The 20,634-nt window shown below is 37.7% G+C and overlaps 3 protein-coding genes and 1 long non-coding RNA gene across 4 annotated transcripts; 2 read left to right on the forward strand and 2 right to left on the reverse strand.

The window, feature by feature from the left end:
* The first annotated feature begins 30 nt into the window (after positions 1 to 30).
* LOC119082376 lies at positions 31 to 1,445 on the forward strand. The gene is made up of 3 exons (XR_005088632.1): positions 31 to 317; positions 377 to 555; positions 1,054 to 1,445. It is a non-coding gene; the product is annotated as an uncharacterized LOC119082376 (long non-coding RNA).
* A 1,431-nt stretch (positions 1,446 to 2,876) lies between these two features.
* LOC119082378 lies at positions 2,877 to 4,551 on the reverse strand. The gene is made up of 2 exons (XM_037191901.1): positions 3,193 to 4,551; positions 2,877 to 3,121 (listed from the first exon to the last, which is right to left on the reverse strand). The coding sequence occupies exons 1-2, from the start codon at positions 4,221 to 4,223 to the stop codon at positions 3,103 to 3,105; spliced, it is 1,050 nt and encodes a 349-aa protein (XP_037047796.1). The 5' UTR covers positions 4,224 to 4,551; the 3' UTR covers positions 2,877 to 3,102.
* A 4,792-nt stretch (positions 4,552 to 9,343) lies between these two features.
* LOC119082377 lies at positions 9,344 to 10,971 on the reverse strand. The gene is made up of 2 exons (XM_037191900.1): positions 9,507 to 10,971; positions 9,344 to 9,435 (listed from the first exon to the last, which is right to left on the reverse strand). The coding sequence occupies exons 1-2, from the start codon at positions 10,940 to 10,942 to the stop codon at positions 9,423 to 9,425; spliced, it is 1,449 nt and encodes a 482-aa protein (XP_037047795.1). The 5' UTR covers positions 10,943 to 10,971; the 3' UTR covers positions 9,344 to 9,422.
* A 1,792-nt stretch (positions 10,972 to 12,763) lies between these two features.
* LOC119082379 (rab3 GTPase-activating protein regulatory subunit) lies at positions 12,764 to 17,941 on the forward strand. Its single transcript, XM_037191902.1, has 11 exons — positions 12,764 to 13,001; positions 13,099 to 13,310; positions 13,372 to 13,615; positions 13,676 to 13,820; positions 13,887 to 14,029; positions 14,174 to 14,204; positions 14,271 to 15,635; positions 15,697 to 15,907; positions 15,970 to 17,142; positions 17,206 to 17,418; positions 17,595 to 17,941. Exons 1-11 carry the CDS (start codon positions 12,926 to 12,928, stop codon positions 17,769 to 17,771), a joined length of 3,990 nt encoding a protein of 1,329 aa, XP_037047797.1. The 5' UTR covers positions 12,764 to 12,925; the 3' UTR covers positions 17,772 to 17,941.
* The last annotated feature ends 2,693 nt before the right edge of the window (positions 17,942 to 20,634 follow it).

The raw sequence follows: 20,634 nt of genomic DNA on the forward strand, positions 1-20,634 counted from the left end.
GGAATGTTTTTATAGTTGGTGAAACTCATATAAGAAGGTGTACATTTATGAAAAGTTATGTTCGAGCTGGGTATGAGTCAGTTCAGCCTTCGCTTACAAGGAACACTGAAGCTCAGTAGCAAAGAACAAATAAGTGACACAGTTTCAAACAAAAAACGCTCAATCTAATATTATTTGCTTGTTTAAAATTGAATTATTTGTAATATTTTCCACATCATCGTAAGATTCAATAATATTGCAGCCACAAAAATGATGAGGTGGTGGCACATCCTGTTGCTTTCTGAATTTTACCGATTTCAAGCGCGATCCATTATCGAGTGAATATTAACGAGAGCATTTTTCAACTATTCTTTTTACTTTCATATCTCTGTTTCAGTGAGAAATGTATTGCAACATCACCTGCAATCACTTCGGAGCATTGTATTCTAAAATGTGTGCAACAATTGTATGACAATAAAATCTGTACAATCTGTGATAAAGACAAGGATTCTTCAGCGAATTTTAGAAAAACTGGGGAAACACTTGTTGACATACCCAGTGTGAAATGGTGTACGGGTAAAGTTTTAAGAGGAAAAAAGCTTGACCATCAATCTTTTAAGACGAATCAACACAACGCTAAATTGTAGCCTTAATTTGCCTTTCAGTAAAAATAATAAATGTTTGTGGTTGGTGTAACCTACTGCGGACAAATTATGAGCTTTCTCGTAGTACATCACACCACAAACGGTTATCATTGCTACTTAAAACCAGCCCAATTTGACGCAAAGCGATGGTTCCAATTTTTCCAGAATGGATGCGGATACAAAGTGATCATCGAAAATATATTATTTTTTCGCACTAGGCTACAATTAGCGTTGTGTTGATTCGTCTTAATAATACAATGGCAACAAGGGATAAAGTGTTATTTGAGCGCCGAAGGAAAGATCTATCTACAATCTACATGTAATGCGTCCAAAAACGCTTAATACCAAGTCTTGTTTTAAAATGCACATGCTTTATGCGTCGAAGGCAAAATGAGTCCTAAAACTATTGTTTTCTCCAATTGTTTTCTAGCGTGCAAAAATGACCAATGGGAAATCAATTCTACACAATACGAATTTTACAGACATATTTCCGATTTTTTCAACGATTTAGAAATCAGCTGGTGTATTAACGCTCTAAATTTGAATGAACACAATGATTTCAAGAAAGAGCTTCACCGATCGAAGCGGTATAACCCTGGTATTGGAGGTTCCCATTCTAGCCCGAATAGCCCATTAAGTTCAATACCTTCCAGTGAAGCGGCTATGGTGATGGGAATGATCATCATTGCAATTTTCCTGCTATGTGCAATAGGGTTTCTTTGTAAAAAGTTTGCAACAAATCTAAATCCACAGGAGAGTTATCAAATTAATTCCTAACGTTTTATTGACTTTCTGTAATTTTTTTAAATAAATAATCATCAAACACGAGGTCGCCTTCTTCTTTCAACTTATTAAGTCTTTGGTGGATTATTCCAATTCCTACTATTTACCTTTGACTTCACAAACTAACGATTGGTGAAACAATTCAACACAAAATTTAAAAATAGTTATTTGTGTATCTGTTTTGGATGTTTGATTTTAGGCAATTTCGCGAAAGTGCCTAAAATCAAACGACCAAAACAGATACTCAAAAAAATTTTCATGTAAGGGGTCGAAAACCCGAGAAAAATCTCGAAACTCCCTCATTTTCGGCCCCGACACATGAAAAATACTATTATTGCCTATCCACCCGGAATATTGTTGTTACACGTACATTTCCCACCAGCGGAAAGCGGTTGTTACATGTAGTAACTTTGTGAATAGTACATTACTATGCAAGGGAAGTAAAGTGATATCTCGTATCCAGATGAGAAAAAGTACCCGAGGGCGGCAGCCCGAGGTACTTTTACTCATCGTGATAATGGTATTCTGGTATTTTGGTATTCAAGAATCTGTTAGTGTCTTCTTGAACACTTTTGGTTTTGAACTGTCAGGTCCTTGTCGGGTATGCAAACTCTACACTTGTCAAAATAACCGTTTCCAAAGCTTGTTGCTTAAAACCACACTTGTGAGTTCGGCTCGTAAATTGATCACTCATGTAATGAATTACCTCTGCAGCATGCAATGTAATCGACTATAGTATGTGCAGATGGTTCATTCCAAGGTAAGCAATGAATGTATGACCGATTCTTCAAAATTTGTCGATTTATCTCGAAATAAAATACTTCTTAGCCATGTCATCGACTTAATGACTCCTTTTACAAAATTTTGGTATCGAAAAATCGCGTGCGAGTTCACATTTTACGTAATTGAAGTGTGCAACAATACCCCACGCCAGTATTTTGCCAACTTCGGAGTCTCAATCGTCTCAATACACATACTACACATACTAAGGTTACTAAAATTGATACAAAAGCCTAGAATAATTACCAAATATTTCTGAAACATTGATTAGTAAAATATTTTATTTCGATAAAGTAACATTTTGCAAATTTGCTAGAATATAACACATTTGCAAGAGTTCCTTTTTGTCGCAGTGGTCGATAATAGATTAGTATCAGTTGCTGAATGGTTACTATAACTGTTAAAATTTCCTGTGCTTTATCATTTAATTACTTCACAAGGTATAGCAATACCTTTCAAACATTTTGTGTTCAAACATTATCGAGATTTCGATAAAATTCAAATGGTAGGAACCTTACATTTTAACGACGTGTATTCTTTTTGATAAGACAATGATAACGGTCTGTAGGTCTTTTAATATACTTTCACATTATTCCATTTTTGAATAAAAAAATCAACATTTCGAGATTACAATTTGAAATAGAGACTGGAAAAAGCATAGAATGCAGTGTGAGTAGTGACTAGTGACACATTTCAAAGAATTAAAATTGTGCTTCTTTTTTACTGTTTTTTTTAGCCAAAAAAGTCTTTAGAGACTACTAGAGACTTTCAGATTACCATGAATAATATTCACAAGTATTTAAATAAAAACTAATCTTTAGAAAGGTTATGCATTTGTTTGCATTCGCCTGTTGATTGCAGTTGAGAAGAGTCCTTGGCGGTTGCGGAGAGAACAGTTTTACGTTCTATAATGAAGTCAGTCCATTTCCATTCCACTTTAATTTTAAAAATGAGAAAATTATTATTTCACTTAAATCACATGAGTTTTTCATGTCTTGGAACTTACATTGCACACAGCGTTGCATAGACGTTTTCCAAGATCTTCTCTTTATACTTCCACAGCCTAGTATCTTTCACCGGATTCTGCATTGATGCCAGACATTCTTCACAATTACAATCAGTACGATAATGCGATACCTGTCCAACATTGGTTTCCACTTTAATTTCATGACAATATTCAGGATCAATGCAGGTCACAGGAAAATGATTGTGAAGGACCAGGACTCGTTCCATTCTCATAAATGTTTTTGCGCCACCACTAAAAGCCGTAAAATTTTCTGCACGGTAAATGTTTGAAAGGAATCTAAACTTCTTGGGAACGTCCTCAACGGGTTCATGTACACTTTTTAAAAGAAAGTATCTATTCATCACGGGATACGAGTCGGTTATCTGTTTATTGTTCGTTGAACGTAGATTTGTGCGTCTAATTAAATCATGCCATGATTGGTCCTCATCGAGAAGCGGCATTACGAATTCATCAACGTCCATAGGAATCATAAATTCGTATTGGTAAAGGTACTCATAGAATGCGTCGTGATACGAAATCAAGTCACTTTGAAGCCACTGGAGAATATTCTGTTCCCTTCGGTTGGGAACTTCGTGTGGATATTTGATGAATTTGATAATGAAGAAGCCTTGTCTACGATAATGATGTAGAACTTTCATCACATTTTCGTGCAGATTTTCCACATGCACAATAACTGTGTCAACTTCAAAAATTTTTAAAATTTCTGCCCACTCCACTACTTGCATTGAAATATCATCATCAAAATTTGCTCCACCCCAGCAAACTAAAAATGATTTTCTACGTCCACTCGGTCTTTTATTGCTTACTGGAAACATATTATTTGCATAACTACACTTGTCTTCCACCAGTGAGACATATGCTGGCACCAGACCCTGACTCGCCAATGGATTTTTGCAAGTAATTAGATAAGGCGACGCACCATCTGTGTTGTCACCCCAAAACTCCGGCCACAAAACGCGATATTCATGCACTTCAACCGGAATGGGTTGTATTATTCCAACGAACCACATTTGGCAATAGGTTTTCACAGTCGGACGTATCTTATTTATCAGACCGAGTATGCGTACCACGGATCCATTCACTGCGGCACGATCATCGAGGTAAGCGTTGAAGAGATAAAACGTTCCGTTTGTTGTGTTCGTCACTTGCCAAAAGACGTCACTAACATTCAAATCCTGGTGTACATCAGGAAAACGACCGCAGGACGGAAATAATGTTACTGTTACATTGTCCCTTGCCAAGGTTTCAACGTATTTTTTACCAATTTCTAGTAAATCTTGTGTGCTGTACTGCTGGTTAACCCCGATGACTTTTAAGCTTATTGAAATTTGCGACCACAGATACGGAGACATAAAAAAGTAGCAAATAACTCCGGCACAAGTAGCAACAACCAAAAATGTTTTACATTTCTTTACCTTCGCTACCATTTCACTAGTACGAAAAGCTTTAGCAAACGTTCTACGATCAACTAACTAATTAAATTATAAGACTTTCTGCTACAGCCATTGTATCGATAATGATTAGAAATAGTGTTTATACAGGTAAAACAGGGTGTCTAGTTGTTGAAGCGTTCAAGTCTAACTACGGTGGTATTGAAACTGAAACATTTGATGAAACTTAGTAAAATGACACTTAATTTTTGAGGAATTACATACGTACATACAAGAGGGATTGAATGTTTCGTTACCTCCGCAACCCGAGGGAATTTTTTGTCAGATCTCTTGATTTTATAAATTATAGAATAAGAAACAAAATTTCAACAACAAGAATTCGTACTTGATAAGTTTCACTTTTTAAACGAGGTAAGCTAGGGTGAGTTAGGAAAATAAAGTAAAGGCTAGTTTTACAATTAAAATAAAACTCATTGCATAATTACCCTGTAACGGTCGGCTAGCTTACATAATGTTATTGATAAAAGACAACGTCTGACTAATATGATTTTATAAATAGCAAAACTCATGGGAGGCTTGCACGACGAGCCGAAGGCGAGTTTCGCACTCCCACGAGTCAGAACAGACATCTGGAAGCCATAGACCGTGTTAGGTGCTCGAAAATTATAAATTTTTATGTTTATAATCATTAAAGAATATCATTCTTTGATTAAAAAATGCAGGTAATTATAATTAATTTTTAATTCATTAATTTCAATAATTCGCAGTCGTCCGTAACAGCTAGACTACAAGGCTGACAGCCGCCTAAATCAAATAACTGAAATGGCCGATGACTTTTTTTTATTCTTTTATGTCTTAATATAATTGTTATCACTCGAGCTTCTTGATAGCATCAATTAAATACATTTTGTCATTACAACCACTTGTCCGACGTACCCCGCGCCATAGTTTGTCTATTTTCCGGCTGTCAAATAAAATACATTGCTTCTGAAAAAACGTGTGGAGTAGCTAATTATGCGTTAAATAACTCCTGTAATCGAATATAAAAAATAGTAAAATCGCACACGGTCTATTACGAAGTTATTTTATATGTCTCTGTGTGGTAAGACTAACATTGTGCATCAGCTCGGAGATGGAGTTTGAGTTTATCTTTGCATCGACACTTAAAAAATGATGTGTACCTGTTTCCAAATGTTTATTGTGACTTGTTGGATTATAATCCGCGCCGCGCCTCTGGCTTAGGATCACAATCACCAACTCGTCAAAATAAACATTTGGACACAGGTGCATATAATTTTGACAATTGTCCTTTCTATAGAAAATGTATGTTGGATGAGTCAACAACTCTCAAGTCAACTAGTTTCGTTGAATGAAAATCAAATTAATTCCTAAATCTCTATCGATTCTCTGAATTTTGGAAAAATAAATAAATAAATGATGACTATACATAAACGAGCCGTCAGAACAGTCGGAGCGTTTGCTGCGACTGAGCCCCGTACGAACCCGTACATCTATTGCGCACGTGACCCTAGTGCGTCTGTCACCCTAGTTGAAGTCAAATTATTATGAAATGTGTACATCTTACAAATTGCGCATAGCGCAATTACGAAGCCCCGTACGACGTTCCTTTCAAATGTAACACAAATTTCAAGTTGACCTAAAATTTTTTTTTTTCAACATCATTATATTCGGCCTTCGATTACCTTCCAAATGAAACAAAAATTAGGAAAATCGGACGAAATTTACTCGAGATATATGCAAAATACACTTAGGGCCGAGTAGCGGGCTTAGTCCAAGGACCCAAATTTTTTTTTCCAACAACATTCTATTTGGTGTTCGATTACCTTTCAAATGAAACAAAATTTAGGAAAATCGGATCAAATTTACTCGAGTTATATGCAAAACACACTTAGGGCCGTGGAGAGGCCTTAGTCCAAGGACCCAAATTAAAAAAAAATTTTCAACAACTTTCTATTCGATGTTTTACCTTTTAAATGAAACAAAAATTAGGAAAAACGGATGAAATTTACTCGAGTTATATGCAAAATACACTTAGGGCCGAGTAGCGGCCTTAGTCCAAGGACCCAAATTTAATTTTTTTTCAACAACATTCTATTCCTCGTTCGATTACTTTTCAAATGAAACAAAAATTAGGAAAATCGGATCAAATTTACTCGAGTTATATGCAAAATACACTTAGGGCCGAGGAGCGGCCTCAGTCCAAGGACCCAAATTTAAAACGTTCTTCGCCACATTATATTCGGGCTTCGATTACCTTTCAAATGAAACAAAAATCACGAAAAAAGGATGAAATTTACTCGAGTTATATGCAAAATACACTTAGGGCCGAGTAGCCTTTCACTTATAGGGCCCTAACTCACGGGCCATTCACCCGATTTTAATAAACTCCTGGATCGGTATCGACATTACCTATCTTTTGCCGTTTCATTTACATTTCCAACGTTTTTTTTGCCGTAAATATCCCCAAAAGACCTTAAAGCACTTAGGCGGCCCTAACTCACGAAGGGCCGACCCAAATATGCCCATCTTCGAACTTAGCCTCACTATTTTGACTATCTTTCAGGAAAAAAAAAATTTGAAATCGGATTTGATTTACTCAAGATATCGACGTGACGGACAGACGGACATACGGACAGACGGACAGACGGACAGACGGACAGACGGACAGACAAAATTTTTATTGCGTATTCGTCATCTATGAACATAGGCAAACACTTTGCCCTTACCGTCTGCTTCGAATTCCATCAATTACACACGGCATCGTAATCCTATAAGCCCCTTTGTACTTCGTACGGGGCTAAAAACTCACTTCAGTAGGAAACGACCGAGGGTTGCTCACTTTGATTACGCAAAATTTAAAACAGCGATTAACCGTGATTACTTGGGATAAAAGACTGTAAAAGTCACTCTACTCGCAAATCTGGCGTCCTCGAAAACGAAATTATTAAATTAAGGTAATATTACAATTGAATGTTTTTTGCTCAATTATATGTATGGTACCGACTCAGAAAGTCATTAAAGTTTATTACTTTTCAAAAAAATCTTGAAATTTAATAATTTCGTTTTCGAGGGCTCCAGATTTGCGAGTAGAGTGACTTCGATTGAAAACTGAATCATCAACAGTACTTGTTGCTCACTTTGATTACGCAAAATTTAAAACAGCGATTAACCGTGATTACTTGGGATAAAAGACTGTAAAAGTCACTCTACTCGCAAATCTGGCGTCCTCGAAAACGAAATTATTAAATTTCAAGGTAATATTACAATTGAATGTTTTTTGCTCAATTATATGTATGGTACCGACTCAGAAAGTCATTAAAGTTTATTACTTTTCAAAAAAATCTTGAAATTTAATAATTTCGTTTTCGAGGGCTCCAGATTTGCGAGTAGAGTGACTTCGATTGAAAACTGAATCATCAACAGTACTTGTTGTGGATCAAGTATGGCATGTTTGGTATCGTTGAAAAGCTTATTCCTCAGGCTATAATCTTAAATTAGTTAAAATAAAGCTGCCAGAAAGGTACAGAATTGTCCAAATTTCACCGAGGGTAGCGGAAAAAGTAACTTCTCTGAAAATGTAACTTAAAAGAACATTTTCAATTTTTTTTTGTCGCCATTCGAAAGACCTTAGTAACCGCGTCTAGAATCAATCTGGACTGGCTGATTCGGTCACTTTGTCAAGGATATTTCACTCTTCGAAAATGGTGAAATTTGATTTTCAACAGTTATTGCTCCGAGAGCAAATGACCGAAAGCAATATTTTTTACACAGTATATCTTAGAATTTTTCCCTCTACCGATCCCCATTAAAATTTGTGCTCAGGCTGTGCCTGGCTGCTTGTAATCGCATCCACTGGTTCTCAGAAACGGCTCAGGGGTTCGGGCTAATTTTTTCCTGTGTGATGTTCTTGTCCATCACTCATTATAAATATGAAAAAAAAATTGTTGTCGGCGGTCCCTATTTAATCTAGTTTCAAACCAACCGTGGCTATATTTACAAATCGAAACAAATAACAAAAAAAAATTGTTAGGAACTGTCCCAAACTTTCTATTAAGTTGGCTCACCTAATTCCACAACCAATATTATACAAAATTTAAGGTATTCCAAATTCTTCAAACTATCAATACTACATAGTACATACCAAGGTTACCAAATAATTCATGCAAAAGCGACGAATAATTATCAAATATTTCTGAAAAATTGATTGGTGAAATTATTTTATTCCGATAATTTAACATTTTACAAATTTGCGATAAATAGATGACTATCGGTTACTGAATGGTTTCTATACCATGTATCCGTTAAAACATCCTGTGCTTTATCATTTAATTAGTTTACAAGGTATAGTAAAACCTTTCAAACATTATCGAGTTTTCGACAAAAATTCAAATGCTAGGATCCTTACATTTTAACGACGTGTATTCTTTTTGATAAGATTAACGGTCTGTAGGTCTTTTAATATACTTTCACATTATTCCATTTTTGAATTAAAAAATCAACATTTCGAGATTACAATTAGAAATAGAGACTGGAAAAGCAATAAATGCAGTTAGTAGTGACTAGTGACACATTTCAAAGAATTAAAATTTAGCTTCTTTTTTCGTCTTTTTTACTGTTTTTTCCCTCTAGAAAAAATCTCATGCCATGAGACTCACAGATTACCATCAATAATATTTACAAGTATTTAAAAACTAATCTTTAGAAAGGTTATGCATTTGTTTGCATTCGCCTGTTGATTGCAGTTGAGAAGAGTCCTTGGCGGTTGCGGAGAGAACCGTTTTACGTTCTATAATGAAGTCAGTCCATTCCACTTAAATTTTAAAAATGAGATAATTATTATTTCACTTAAATCACATGAGTTTTTCATGTCTTGAAACTTACATTGCACGCAGCGTTGCATAGACGTTTTCCAAAATTTCATCTTTATACTTCCACAGCCTAGTGTCTTTCACCGGATTCTGCAGTGATGCCAGACATTCTTCACCATCACAATCCGTACGATAATGCGATACCTGTCCAACACTGGTTTCCACTTCAATTCCATGACAATATTCAGGATCAATGCAGGTCACAGGAAAATGATTGTGAAGGACCAGGACTCGTTCCATTCTCATAAATGTTTTTGCGCCACCACCAAAAGCCGTAAAATTTTCTGCACGGTAAATGTTTGAAAGGAACCTAAACTTCTTGGGAACGTCCTCAACGGGTTCATGTACACTTTTTAAAAGAAAGTATCTATTCATCACGGGATACGAGTCGATTATCTGTTTGTTGTTCGTTGAAAGTAGATTTGTGCGTCTAATCAAATCATGCCATGATCGGTCCTCATCGAGAAGTGGCATTATAAATTCATCAATGTCCATAGGAATCATAAATTCGTATTGGTAAAGGTACTCATAGAATGCGTCGTGATACGAAATTAAGTCACTTTGAAGCCACTGGAGAAAATTCTGTTCCCTTCGGTTGGGAAATTCGTGTGGAAATTTGATGAATTTGATGATGAAGAAACCCTGGCAACGATAATGATGTAGAACTTTCATCACATTTTCGTGCAGATTTTCCACATAGACAATTACTGTATCAACTTCAAAAATTTTTAAAATTTCTGCCCACTCAACTACCTGCATAGAAATATCATCACCAAAATTTGCTCCGCGCCAACAAACTAAAAATGTTTTTCTCCGTCCACTCGGTCTTTTGTTGCTTACTGGAAACATATTGTTTGCAGGAGCACACTTGTCTTCAACCAGCGAGACATATTCTGGCACCAGACCCTGACTCGCCAATGGATTTTTGCAAGTAATTAGATAAGGCGACGCACCATCTGTGTTGTCACCCCAAAACTCCGGCCACAAAACCCGATATTCATGCACTTCAACCGGAATGGGTTGTATTATTCCAACGAACCACATTTGGCAATAGGTTTTCACAGTCGGACGTATCTTATTTATCAGACCGAGTAGGCGTACCACTGATCCATTCACTGCGGCACGATCATCTAGATAAGCGTTGAAGAGATAAAACGTTCCGTTTGTTGTGTTCGTCACTTGCCACATGATGTCACTAATATTCAAATCTTTTTGCACATCAGGAAAACGACCGCAGGACGGAAATAATGTTACTGTTACATTGTCCCTTGCCAAGGTTTCAACGTATTTTTTACCAATTTCTAGTAAATCTTGTGTGCGCTGGTTATTAGCATCGGCAACTTTTGCGCGCTTAGAAATTTGCGACGGAGCACAGAAAAAGTAGCAAATAAATCCAGCGCAAGTAGCAACAACCAAAAATGTTTTTAATGTCTTTACCTTTGCTACCATTTCACTAAGATGATAAGCTCTGGTAAACTACGTTCGACTAAATAATTATTTTACAAGACTTGCTTCTGCAACCATATATCGATAATCGATAAGAATTAGAAATAGAGTTCATTTATACAGGTAAAACAGAGTGCATTATTTGTTAAAGCGTTCAATCGTTATAAAGGATGAAAATGAACGCGTTTTTTAAATACTGAATTTTAGTTTACTCACGGCAGAGTAAAGTTAAGGTTTATTTTACTCTGCCGTGGTTTACTTTACTTACGGCTAACACCAAATCTAATTTTTATTTATCGTACATTTTTGAAAACGGATTCTGATGAAAAGATATCATTAAAAATGAAATACGAGACACGCAAATGTAGAACACAATTTTAGCTAAGCATCGACGCCCTTATAATTTTCCCACTTTCTTACTTAATTAGGGAACAGCACTTTTTGAACTATTTTATGTCCCACAATATGCCCTTAGCGCTGCTTCACCTCAAAATAGTTAGAAAGAAATTCGTGTATTTGGTCATTTTTCTGAAATTCTAACTAAATTTCCGTTCCAAAACGCAAATACTTCCTTTTCTGATTGACTCACACTCTCTCCTGTAAGGCAAATGGCGGAGAGTCGTATGATTGTCGCTAAGTATTTTTAGGTGAGTGTATTAAAAGATTAATTAGTTTACATGAACATTTCTATGCAACAAATCAATTTTGCTCCATTTTTCGTGAAGAAAGTTATTGTCGCTATAAAACTTGAGTTCCACTTACAAGAAAACCATTCCGTTTTGCCTCCGTTTAGCTAAACAACGCGTCTTTTCTATTGTTAAAAGAGTAACACTGAGAAAACGGAGTGCTTTTTTCGTAAGTGGAAATCAAGGCTAAACAACTGTCTGTATGATTAAATCTGCTACTTTTATTGTTTAGATTGTGTTATGGACATAAGAACATAGAGCCTTGTGAGGGATTCTTCTGAAAAACAGAAGACCGAAATCGGACGTATTTTCTATTAGAATTTTTTTTAAGTGCCCAGTAAGGTGTTCGACCCCAGAAGCCAAAACCACTTTTAAAAAAATTCTTTGAAGCTTGTGTGGCTAGTGTGAGGTGATCAAAAACCAAAAAATTGCACTTTTCTTACAAAAATTTCTCCAGTTACACGAGCCGTACAGGGTCGTGTGGCTGGGGTGTCATTAGAAAGGTAATTGCATGTACTTCCAGGGCAAATAAAAGTTGGGTTTAAAATTCATCCATGCATCCAGCTATGTACACAGTTGAAGTTTTCAACCGAAAATAGACTGAAAACTTACACTTTTCTTACAGAAATTTGTCGAGGTACACGAAACGTACATGGTCGAGTGAGGTGTCACTAGAAAGATAATTGCATGTACTTTTAGGGAAGGTAGGACTTACGGAAGTTTGGTAGCATCTACGATTCAATATAAGCACTTAAACATTTCAACTTCTCATAATTCGTCGTAGATGCTTCCAAACCCCAATAAGACCCTACTCGATCATGTACGTTTCGTGTACCTCCAGAAATTTCTGTAAGAATTAGTTTTTGATCACTTCACACTAGCCACACAAGTTTCGAAGAATTTTTTTAAAAGTGATTTTGGCTTCTAGAGTCGAATGCCTTTCTGGGCACATATGAAAAATTCCACAAGAAAATGCGCCCGATTTCGGTCTTCTGTTTTTCAGAAGAGTCCCTCTGTTGTTACATTGAACAAAAAAATGTTTTACTTTGTAAGTTCTAGAATGCATTTTGTTATAAACAGAACACTAGCCAGCATGCATCGCTTATTTTGAACGTCAGTCATCGTAACAGCCGTCTGTAAAACGAACGATGCATGGCTCAGTACATTTGGTGGCAGCAATTCTCAAAATAGAAGAAGAATAAAAAGATATTTTGATTGCGAGTGTTTTTCTGAAAATTAATTTAAACAGATGCAAATCGATTGGCAATGATTTTACCTATTTTCGTATAAAATTTGGAAAATGTCTTGTGAAATTAAGTCTCTAGCCAAGCTCAGTGACCTAACGTATGTGCAAAAACTTCTTGGATTTTCTCAAGGTAACAATTTAACTAACAGAAATGTCATCGTTGGTTCTTTGTTATTGTCTTGTGTACACCTAGTAACTCGTAAATATCCCGAATGTTTTTTCCATAGATGAAAATTGGCTGAACTCAGTGTTCTATTCGTTATCACCTACGGGTGAATTATTAGTCATCGCTCACGGTTCAAAATTTGTGCTGTTAACTTCTCGATGGAGCAACGAACAGACGACATACACTTACACGCTGAAATGTGAACTAGAAAATCCGAATGACATTATCACGTCGTTGATATGTCTGCCTATAGTCGGAACCACAAATGTTCAAGTGAGTGTTCGGAAGCGGTTCCAAATCGAATTGTTGTCTGATTGAATGTGAAATTGTACAGAATTCAGCCGAATGGACATGCATTGCCATTGGTCTGTCCTCTGGTGAGGCGAAATTTTACTCGGATTCGGGCATCGAACTATTTTCGCAACAATGGCACAACGAGGCAATTCATGCAATCAAAGCACAAAGTGGAAAGAAAATCAACGAGGAGGTTCATGTATTCTATTTGAGCTGTGTGTGTATCATCCAAGGAAGTCACCTGTTCACCTTGCTGCGAAATATGAAAAATTTTCTGCAAAAATGTTCGTTAATCTGACGAACAGCGGACATTGCTCATTCTAATCAACTGTTCCAATTTCCAGCTAAGGCTAATGCGGACCTATCGCCCGGTCAAGAAACATTGCCATGCCGAAAATGGGGATATGGCGGCAAAAATGTGATTATCAATGATGCTGTGGTTGTTGGTGCTCAAAAGACTTGTACGTTCGATCATTTACTTACGGCAAGGTAACAATTTCAAATGGCACAATTTGGTGAGATGGATTTTTGAACGAAATTTGTTCACGTTTTCAGTTTGGAGGGTGGATTCTATGCCAAATATAAAAGTGCGGCACCGCAAAGTTCACTTGTGATTGGTGTTGGTACAAAACCATTTGCTGGCTTCCACTGGGCAAAAGAGGGATTCGTTCAGCCAGTTTTAGCCGATGTGGCGAGAGGTAAAGTAAAAGTTATTCTGTGTGGGTGACTGGAAAGTGGCACTGTAATCTAGGGTAGCTTTTTGTGGGAGCTGTTGACTGAATGAACTTAAATCAGTTGTGGAGCTTGGGTCGTGCATTCATTTCAATATTTTCTCCTTTCAGCTGTCGCAAGTAAAATCAAATCCGCATTGCCGTAAGTTGACCGCTAAGCGTTCGCCCGAATAATGATTTCCTTTATTCAAAACTTTAAATGTTGCAGAACCTGGTTCAGGTCGTCGACGCCACAGACCATTGAAACACCACCACCGCCAGTTCCAGCAGAACCTATGTCATTACGATTCGGCATTTGTGACTATCAGCGTACTGGAATATCGGTATGGTTAGCACCGAATAACCAGTTGGCTGCTGTAACCGACAATTTGGGACGCATCATCTTGGTCGACTGTTTCAAAGGGATCGCTTTGCGTGTGTGGAAAGGATACCGAGAAGCGCAATGCAGTTTCGTCAAAGTGAACGAAAAGTCATCGAAAGTAGCCAATTCAAATGATCGACGGCACGCAATGTTTCTCGTTATATTTGCACCTCGTCGGTCTTGCTTGGAAGTTTGGAGTCTGCAACGTGGACAGAAAATAGCTGCATTCAATGTTTCCAAATACGGCCAACTGATTTCGAATACACATCAGCTGATGGGCGCCACCGGATCATCGAAAGTTAAATACACAACGAACAATTGCATCTTTTTCGATCCATCCGATCAATCGCTGAAAGAAATAGCCATTCCGTTTCATTGTGCGATCACCGATTCGAACTCAAAAACGGCCAAAGATTTGCACTTACTGCGAAGAATAAAAATGTGCCTACGTAGCGGTGATGGAACGGAAGATCAAGTGATCGACGAAATCTCATTTTCCTGCCGTAGCCTACAAACAGATGAGATTCGCTTACAATGCATTGAGATGCTGGTTAAGAACAATAAGGCCACGCCGAATATCATGAGTATCGTGTTGAAAGAGTTTCTGGCACAGATACCGGACGACGAAGCGTTCGACAATAGTAATCCCGACGATGACGACGATGTAAGTACAGAGGATCTACAAAAAATTCAATTAAAAAACGTGGCCACGAATTACAGTCGATTGGTCGAATTCTATCACTATGCCACGTCAGACAGCTCAACGGATGATACGATGGTGATCGGCAGCGATACGGAGAATAAATTTGATGATGATAATGAAGATGACGATGCGTCGAGAGCAGCGATTTCACATTTGCAAATGAACATGTCCGAACTGGAGAATTTGCAAAAGTTCGTTGATTTGGCTGCGCTGGAAAGGACAGCAACGGGACGTTATGGCAGGGTAACATTTCATGAAAAGGTCAAGTCGAACGCTTTCGTCGATTTTCTGGCGATTTTCGATTGCCAAGAGACGGACATTATGTTGCTGGATCGGAAGAAGAAAAACTTTTCGCAAGTGGGCTGTGAAATCTTCAAGAATTTTATGGAAAAAGGAAAAAGTCTGACCAAATTCTATGACAATGCGAGCCGTAGTTGCATCAGTGCAAATGATTTGATGACACTGTTTCTGAGCTACTGGTTGGATCGGCCGTTTTCTTACGCGAAAAGGTTCCGTTTGATTGCTGTACAGTTTTGTGAATGGGAAAATAATTTATTTTTGCTCTTTCAGTGAGGATCTTATAGTGGACTTAGGCCGTTTTACTGCAGTCATAGAAGAAATTTGTGCTTTAGCAACAGATGAAGTTACTTTCGAATACGATACGCTGTCCCTGTGGTGGCAGAACATACGAGAAACACTTCTGGAAAGTCCTTGTGCATTAATGAGCCTGTTGGCGGCGATGATGTGTCGTACGCATGCTGCTAGATATCGCAAACGTGAGGTAAGTTTTTCCGAAAAGAAGTTGGCAATTGAAATTGGACCAATTCATTCTCACTTCACTAGAACTCGAACGATTCCAACGAAGAGGACGTTGTTTGGGAACAGGTATCGCACGAGTCCGCCCAATGGTCACTGTTGATCGGTAAATTAGAGGACATAGCCGTACTAAGCGCAATTTTAAGCTGTTCAAAGTTGTGTGAAGATGCCCAAGAACCGACCTTACCGATCATTGACTACGAGCAGCCGGATGTGAGCTTATTTGCGATCGTCAGTGGTGGTAAAGGAATCTGCACAGAACTTGTAGCGAAATGGATTTCTAGCTCTGGATGCAATCCGAAAATGTTACTCGAACCAGTTAGTGCTGACGGAATCGAAATCGAACATTCACGGGAGGTGAAGGAAAAAGCAATCGAAAATGCGACATTCAGCAATTACATCTTGATATTGAGGGAGCATTTTCCATTCAGTCTGCAGTCGGGCATTCTGCTATGTCAGCTGACATGGACGTATATGTGTCAGTGGAGCAAAAATATGACGAACTTGGACTACATAAAGGCGGCCTTGGACTGTTTGGATGCGATCCGAGTATCGGACAACTTAATCAAACATGGGATTTGTTGCATGATATGGAATGCTCACCTAAAAATTCCGCTGGAAGCGACCAAAAAACTGATTAACAAAACTGGCCGCTTGCCAAAGGAGAAATTGTGTCAGCAGGACATCGGCATATCTGATTCACTGGTGCCCGAAATGCTACAGCATTGCTCCAAATTCCTGAAACACTTTGCGTCTAGCATCGACGGAGTCAAAGTTGATTTGAAATACGAAGAGTTACTGCAAGATGGTCCAGTGCCATTGACCCTACTAGCTCTGCAACAAAACACGGTCACTATGGAACTGTTGAGGTTACACATGGAGCTAAACGATGTGCTGTACATCATTTCATCGCTTAGCATTAAATACTTCAAGCCGATACAAAGTCTCTTTGATGCAGTGTCAAATCAAAGTTTCTTTAGCGAAATCAATCGGAAATTGGACAACGATTTACCGCGACCCGATGTGATTCTGCAGAAAAAACGAACGGAATTTTTGTGCTTAGCCATTTCAGCCACAATGGATTTGATACGAGAGGATATGCAGGGAATCTATTTGGACGATCATATCATGTGGATGGAAAAAATCGAAGAATTGGCCAATGACTGGGAACTGGGCACAGCCGAGTTGAGAAAGCATCAGGTAAACGAGGAAGATTTAATCGACGCTATCATGCATCGGAATTGAATGTTTCCCTTTCTGTAGATTGTTGAACTGTACGGTCACGGCTGGGATGAGTTTGCTGAAGATATCTTGGAATCCTGTTTAGATTCTCAGCAGCTCGGCTCGCTTCTACTAAAAATTGCCGGTCGCCGGCTTAACATTTATACAAGAAATTCGCCGACGAGATACGCTCAGGTCGCTTCAATTGGTCCGTTGGTATCCGATTTTTTGGACACACTTGTAAGTGTTGGCAAGATATTTTACAGAAAATAGCGAAAACGTAAGCCTATTTTTGATGATTTGGCATGTTGTTTTGTTTTGAAAAATTCGATTTGTTTGTTTGTTTCCCTTTGTTTGATTTTTTACCACAACAAAACAACGATGGACGATAAAGGTGAATTAATGATCTTGATATGTTTCACACTTTACAGGACGACGGTTCTCAAGTGCAGGTACATCGAACATCTGGTGACATTTCGCTGGACAAATTGACTAATCTTAGCGGTCACATCTTCAGACTTTTATCGGAAAAGAACAGTCGAGATCTACGCATCGCCGGACAATTATTCGATGCATGCAAAATTCTCAAAGAAAATCCAACGGAATAAGTGAAGTGAAATTCGTCCGGTAAAGATTCAATAATGCGGAATTCGCCTATGTTAACGGTTTTACCTGTTCACGTGAAATGTTTATTTTAAAAACGCCTAGCGCACGCACACACCAGTTTTTCTTTCCTTCCTTTTTGTTTAATTTATGAGTCACGTTAATAAAATGTAAAATAAACCGAAATGGTCTTTGCGTTCGAAAGTGGAGAATGTTGTGACGAGAACGAGAACGCGTAGTTGGTCCTTATTCCTGCTGGTGGAATCGACTTTAAGGACACCAAAAACTCACAACTTCCTTCTGGAGCCAATTTTATTGGTGTTTTAGTTTTTGAGAGTCGAGATAAGGCAAAAACCTTAAAATCTAAGCAAATTTCTAACACTTCACATCTAGGAATATTTTTGAGACAACATTTCTCGTATTTTCCTAGGTTTTTCCACATTTTTACGACTTTTCCAAATTTCCCCAAAAACAATTTCTGGAAAATTATGGATCTGTGAAAATTTAAGAAAGTATGGGGAATGTGACTGGTATTATCACCCAGGAATAATCACACGGCTCAATAAGAATTTTATTAAATAGCCTCAATACGAACAACACACACTCTACGGATAATAGCGGCAGAGTCAAAATGACCCAAAATTATATCGGCTAAATTTGAAGTTTTTGGACAAAATGATGTATGGACGACTTGTTCATTATCCAAAATAAGGGGCACCTTCCATACAACACTTTTCGATTGGACCACGGGAACCACCCGGAACCACCCGGAACCCGAGGGGTAACTCACTTCTAGATTAAATGGATTAAATGGATTAAATGGATTAAATGGATTAAATGGATTAAATGGTATTAAATGGATTTCCATTTTACCAAATACTGTAAAAGTCTCAAAAATTGTTGATTTTGATCAAACTACTCACTACAACTCATACTACAATGTTTAAAAGCGAAAAAATCCACTTTTAGGAGTTTTTGATGTAAAGTGGATTAAATGGATTAAATGGATTAAATAAATTTAATACCATTTTTAACAAAAAAAAACTTTCCTATACCTCACGAGTACTTAAACGAGCTGGGGATCGTGCAAATCTATTTTTCGCAATTACTTTACAAATTTTTCAGGTGGGTAGCCTAATTATTTCGGTAAAACTAAAAAAATATTTTTGGATTAAATGGATTAAATGGATTAAATGGATTAAATGGATTTAATGGATTTAATGGATTAAATGGATTAAATGGAAGTGCGTCACCCCTCGCTGGAACCACTTGCAAAAATCAAGCAAAATTTCGACTCTGCCGCTATTATCCGTAGAGTGTGTGTTGTTTGTATTGAGGCTATTTAAATTTTATCAGCCGGTGAGTTATCCAAGAAATTATCACCCAGTTAAAATCAATCAAAATGCGCTGTCATGCTACAGAGAAATGCCAAATCTTCAATGGTTCTGTGATGGCTGTATCTTTCAAACACGCTCGACCAATATTTCGTCTCCGCCATTCAAGAAATTCAATTCAACCGTAGTTACTCCATCATCATTGTCTTCGTACGTCCAACGATCGCTCACTGCTGCCAAACGTAAATCAATTCGGCATCCGTTTAGGAATGCAACACCATTTAACGGTTCCGTGTCTTTGGCAACCCGATTGCCGAACGTCGAAGTTATCGCCGAATCCAAGCCGCCGAATAATTCCACAGATTGTAAAGACATTCGGAAGGAAATGAGTAATTCTCCATCAACAAGCAAAATGCAACCCGAAAATCATTTAGTCGAGTCTCTTAGTAGTGCCGCTCAATCCAGATCCGCAGATTTTGGAGAAACTTACGGGCAGCCATCCGAACTCGATACCCTAACCGCTACTTCTGGTTCCTTTGCTGAGGTGATAATCAAACAGTCAACTCCTGAACCAGTACCTGCCAAAGGCAAAGACGTAACAACTCAATCGCAAAATCATCCAATTCAGCCACAACGTTTTGTTTCACCGCCATCCGAGACACACAAGGTAGCCTATGTGTCCAAATTGCATCCGACTACTACTGAGACTGAGGTTGTCAATTATTTACTAGACCATAACGTTATATCGTCGGCAGATGAAGTGTCGTGTAAGGATTTAGTTTCGCCCTACGTAGATATTGATACCGTTAGCTTTGTGTCCTTCAAAATCACTGTTATTTCAAAAATTTTTGACTCTGTTATTGAAAGTAAATTGTGGCCCGGAAACGTTGTTGCTCTGGAATTTGTAAAACGCTAGCAGCAAGTGAATTTTGTAATGTTTAGTCGTCTCGTTTTAAGAAATATTGTAAGTAGTCAGGGGGCGTTTCGCCATTAATGAAATGAATAAATAAATAAATAAATTAATTAATTGGAATTGTCATCCGCGGAATTATAGCAAGGATCAATGGGGATTATCTCCCATGGAATTAATATACGGGAAATATCACCCAGGTCAATTGAGTCGGGTGATAATTCCACGGGTGATAATTCCTATTGTGCTCACGGTGCGGTTGAAGAAATTTTAACTGAGCATTTCGATGCACTTTTGATATTTTTGGATATTATTAGTCATACACAAAATTTCGCATTTCAGAATAAACCATTTTAATGACAAAAAGATTTAATAAGGGTGTTTCAGGTGCCTTTGAAACCTGCAAATTTTACCAAATATGAGAGAAAAACTTTGAGCTACTGTCGGCCTCTACGTAGTTGGTCTTCAAAAATTTGGTCATTGGTAGTGAAAATGTTGCAAGCTCTACTGCTAGAACCATTTATTAGCGTCATATCTCAAGTATCCACGCCTCTTGCCTCTATGATTGTTTGAAAATCATCTTTTTCCAACTTTAGCGTGTCTCTTCACTTGCACTTAGGGTAC

Source organism: Bradysia coprophila, unplaced genomic scaffold (assembly GCF_014529535.1).
Source record: "Bradysia coprophila strain Holo2 unplaced genomic scaffold, BU_Bcop_v1 contig_415, whole genome shotgun sequence".
NCBI lineage: Eukaryota > Metazoa > Arthropoda > Insecta > Diptera > Sciaridae > Bradysia > Bradysia coprophila.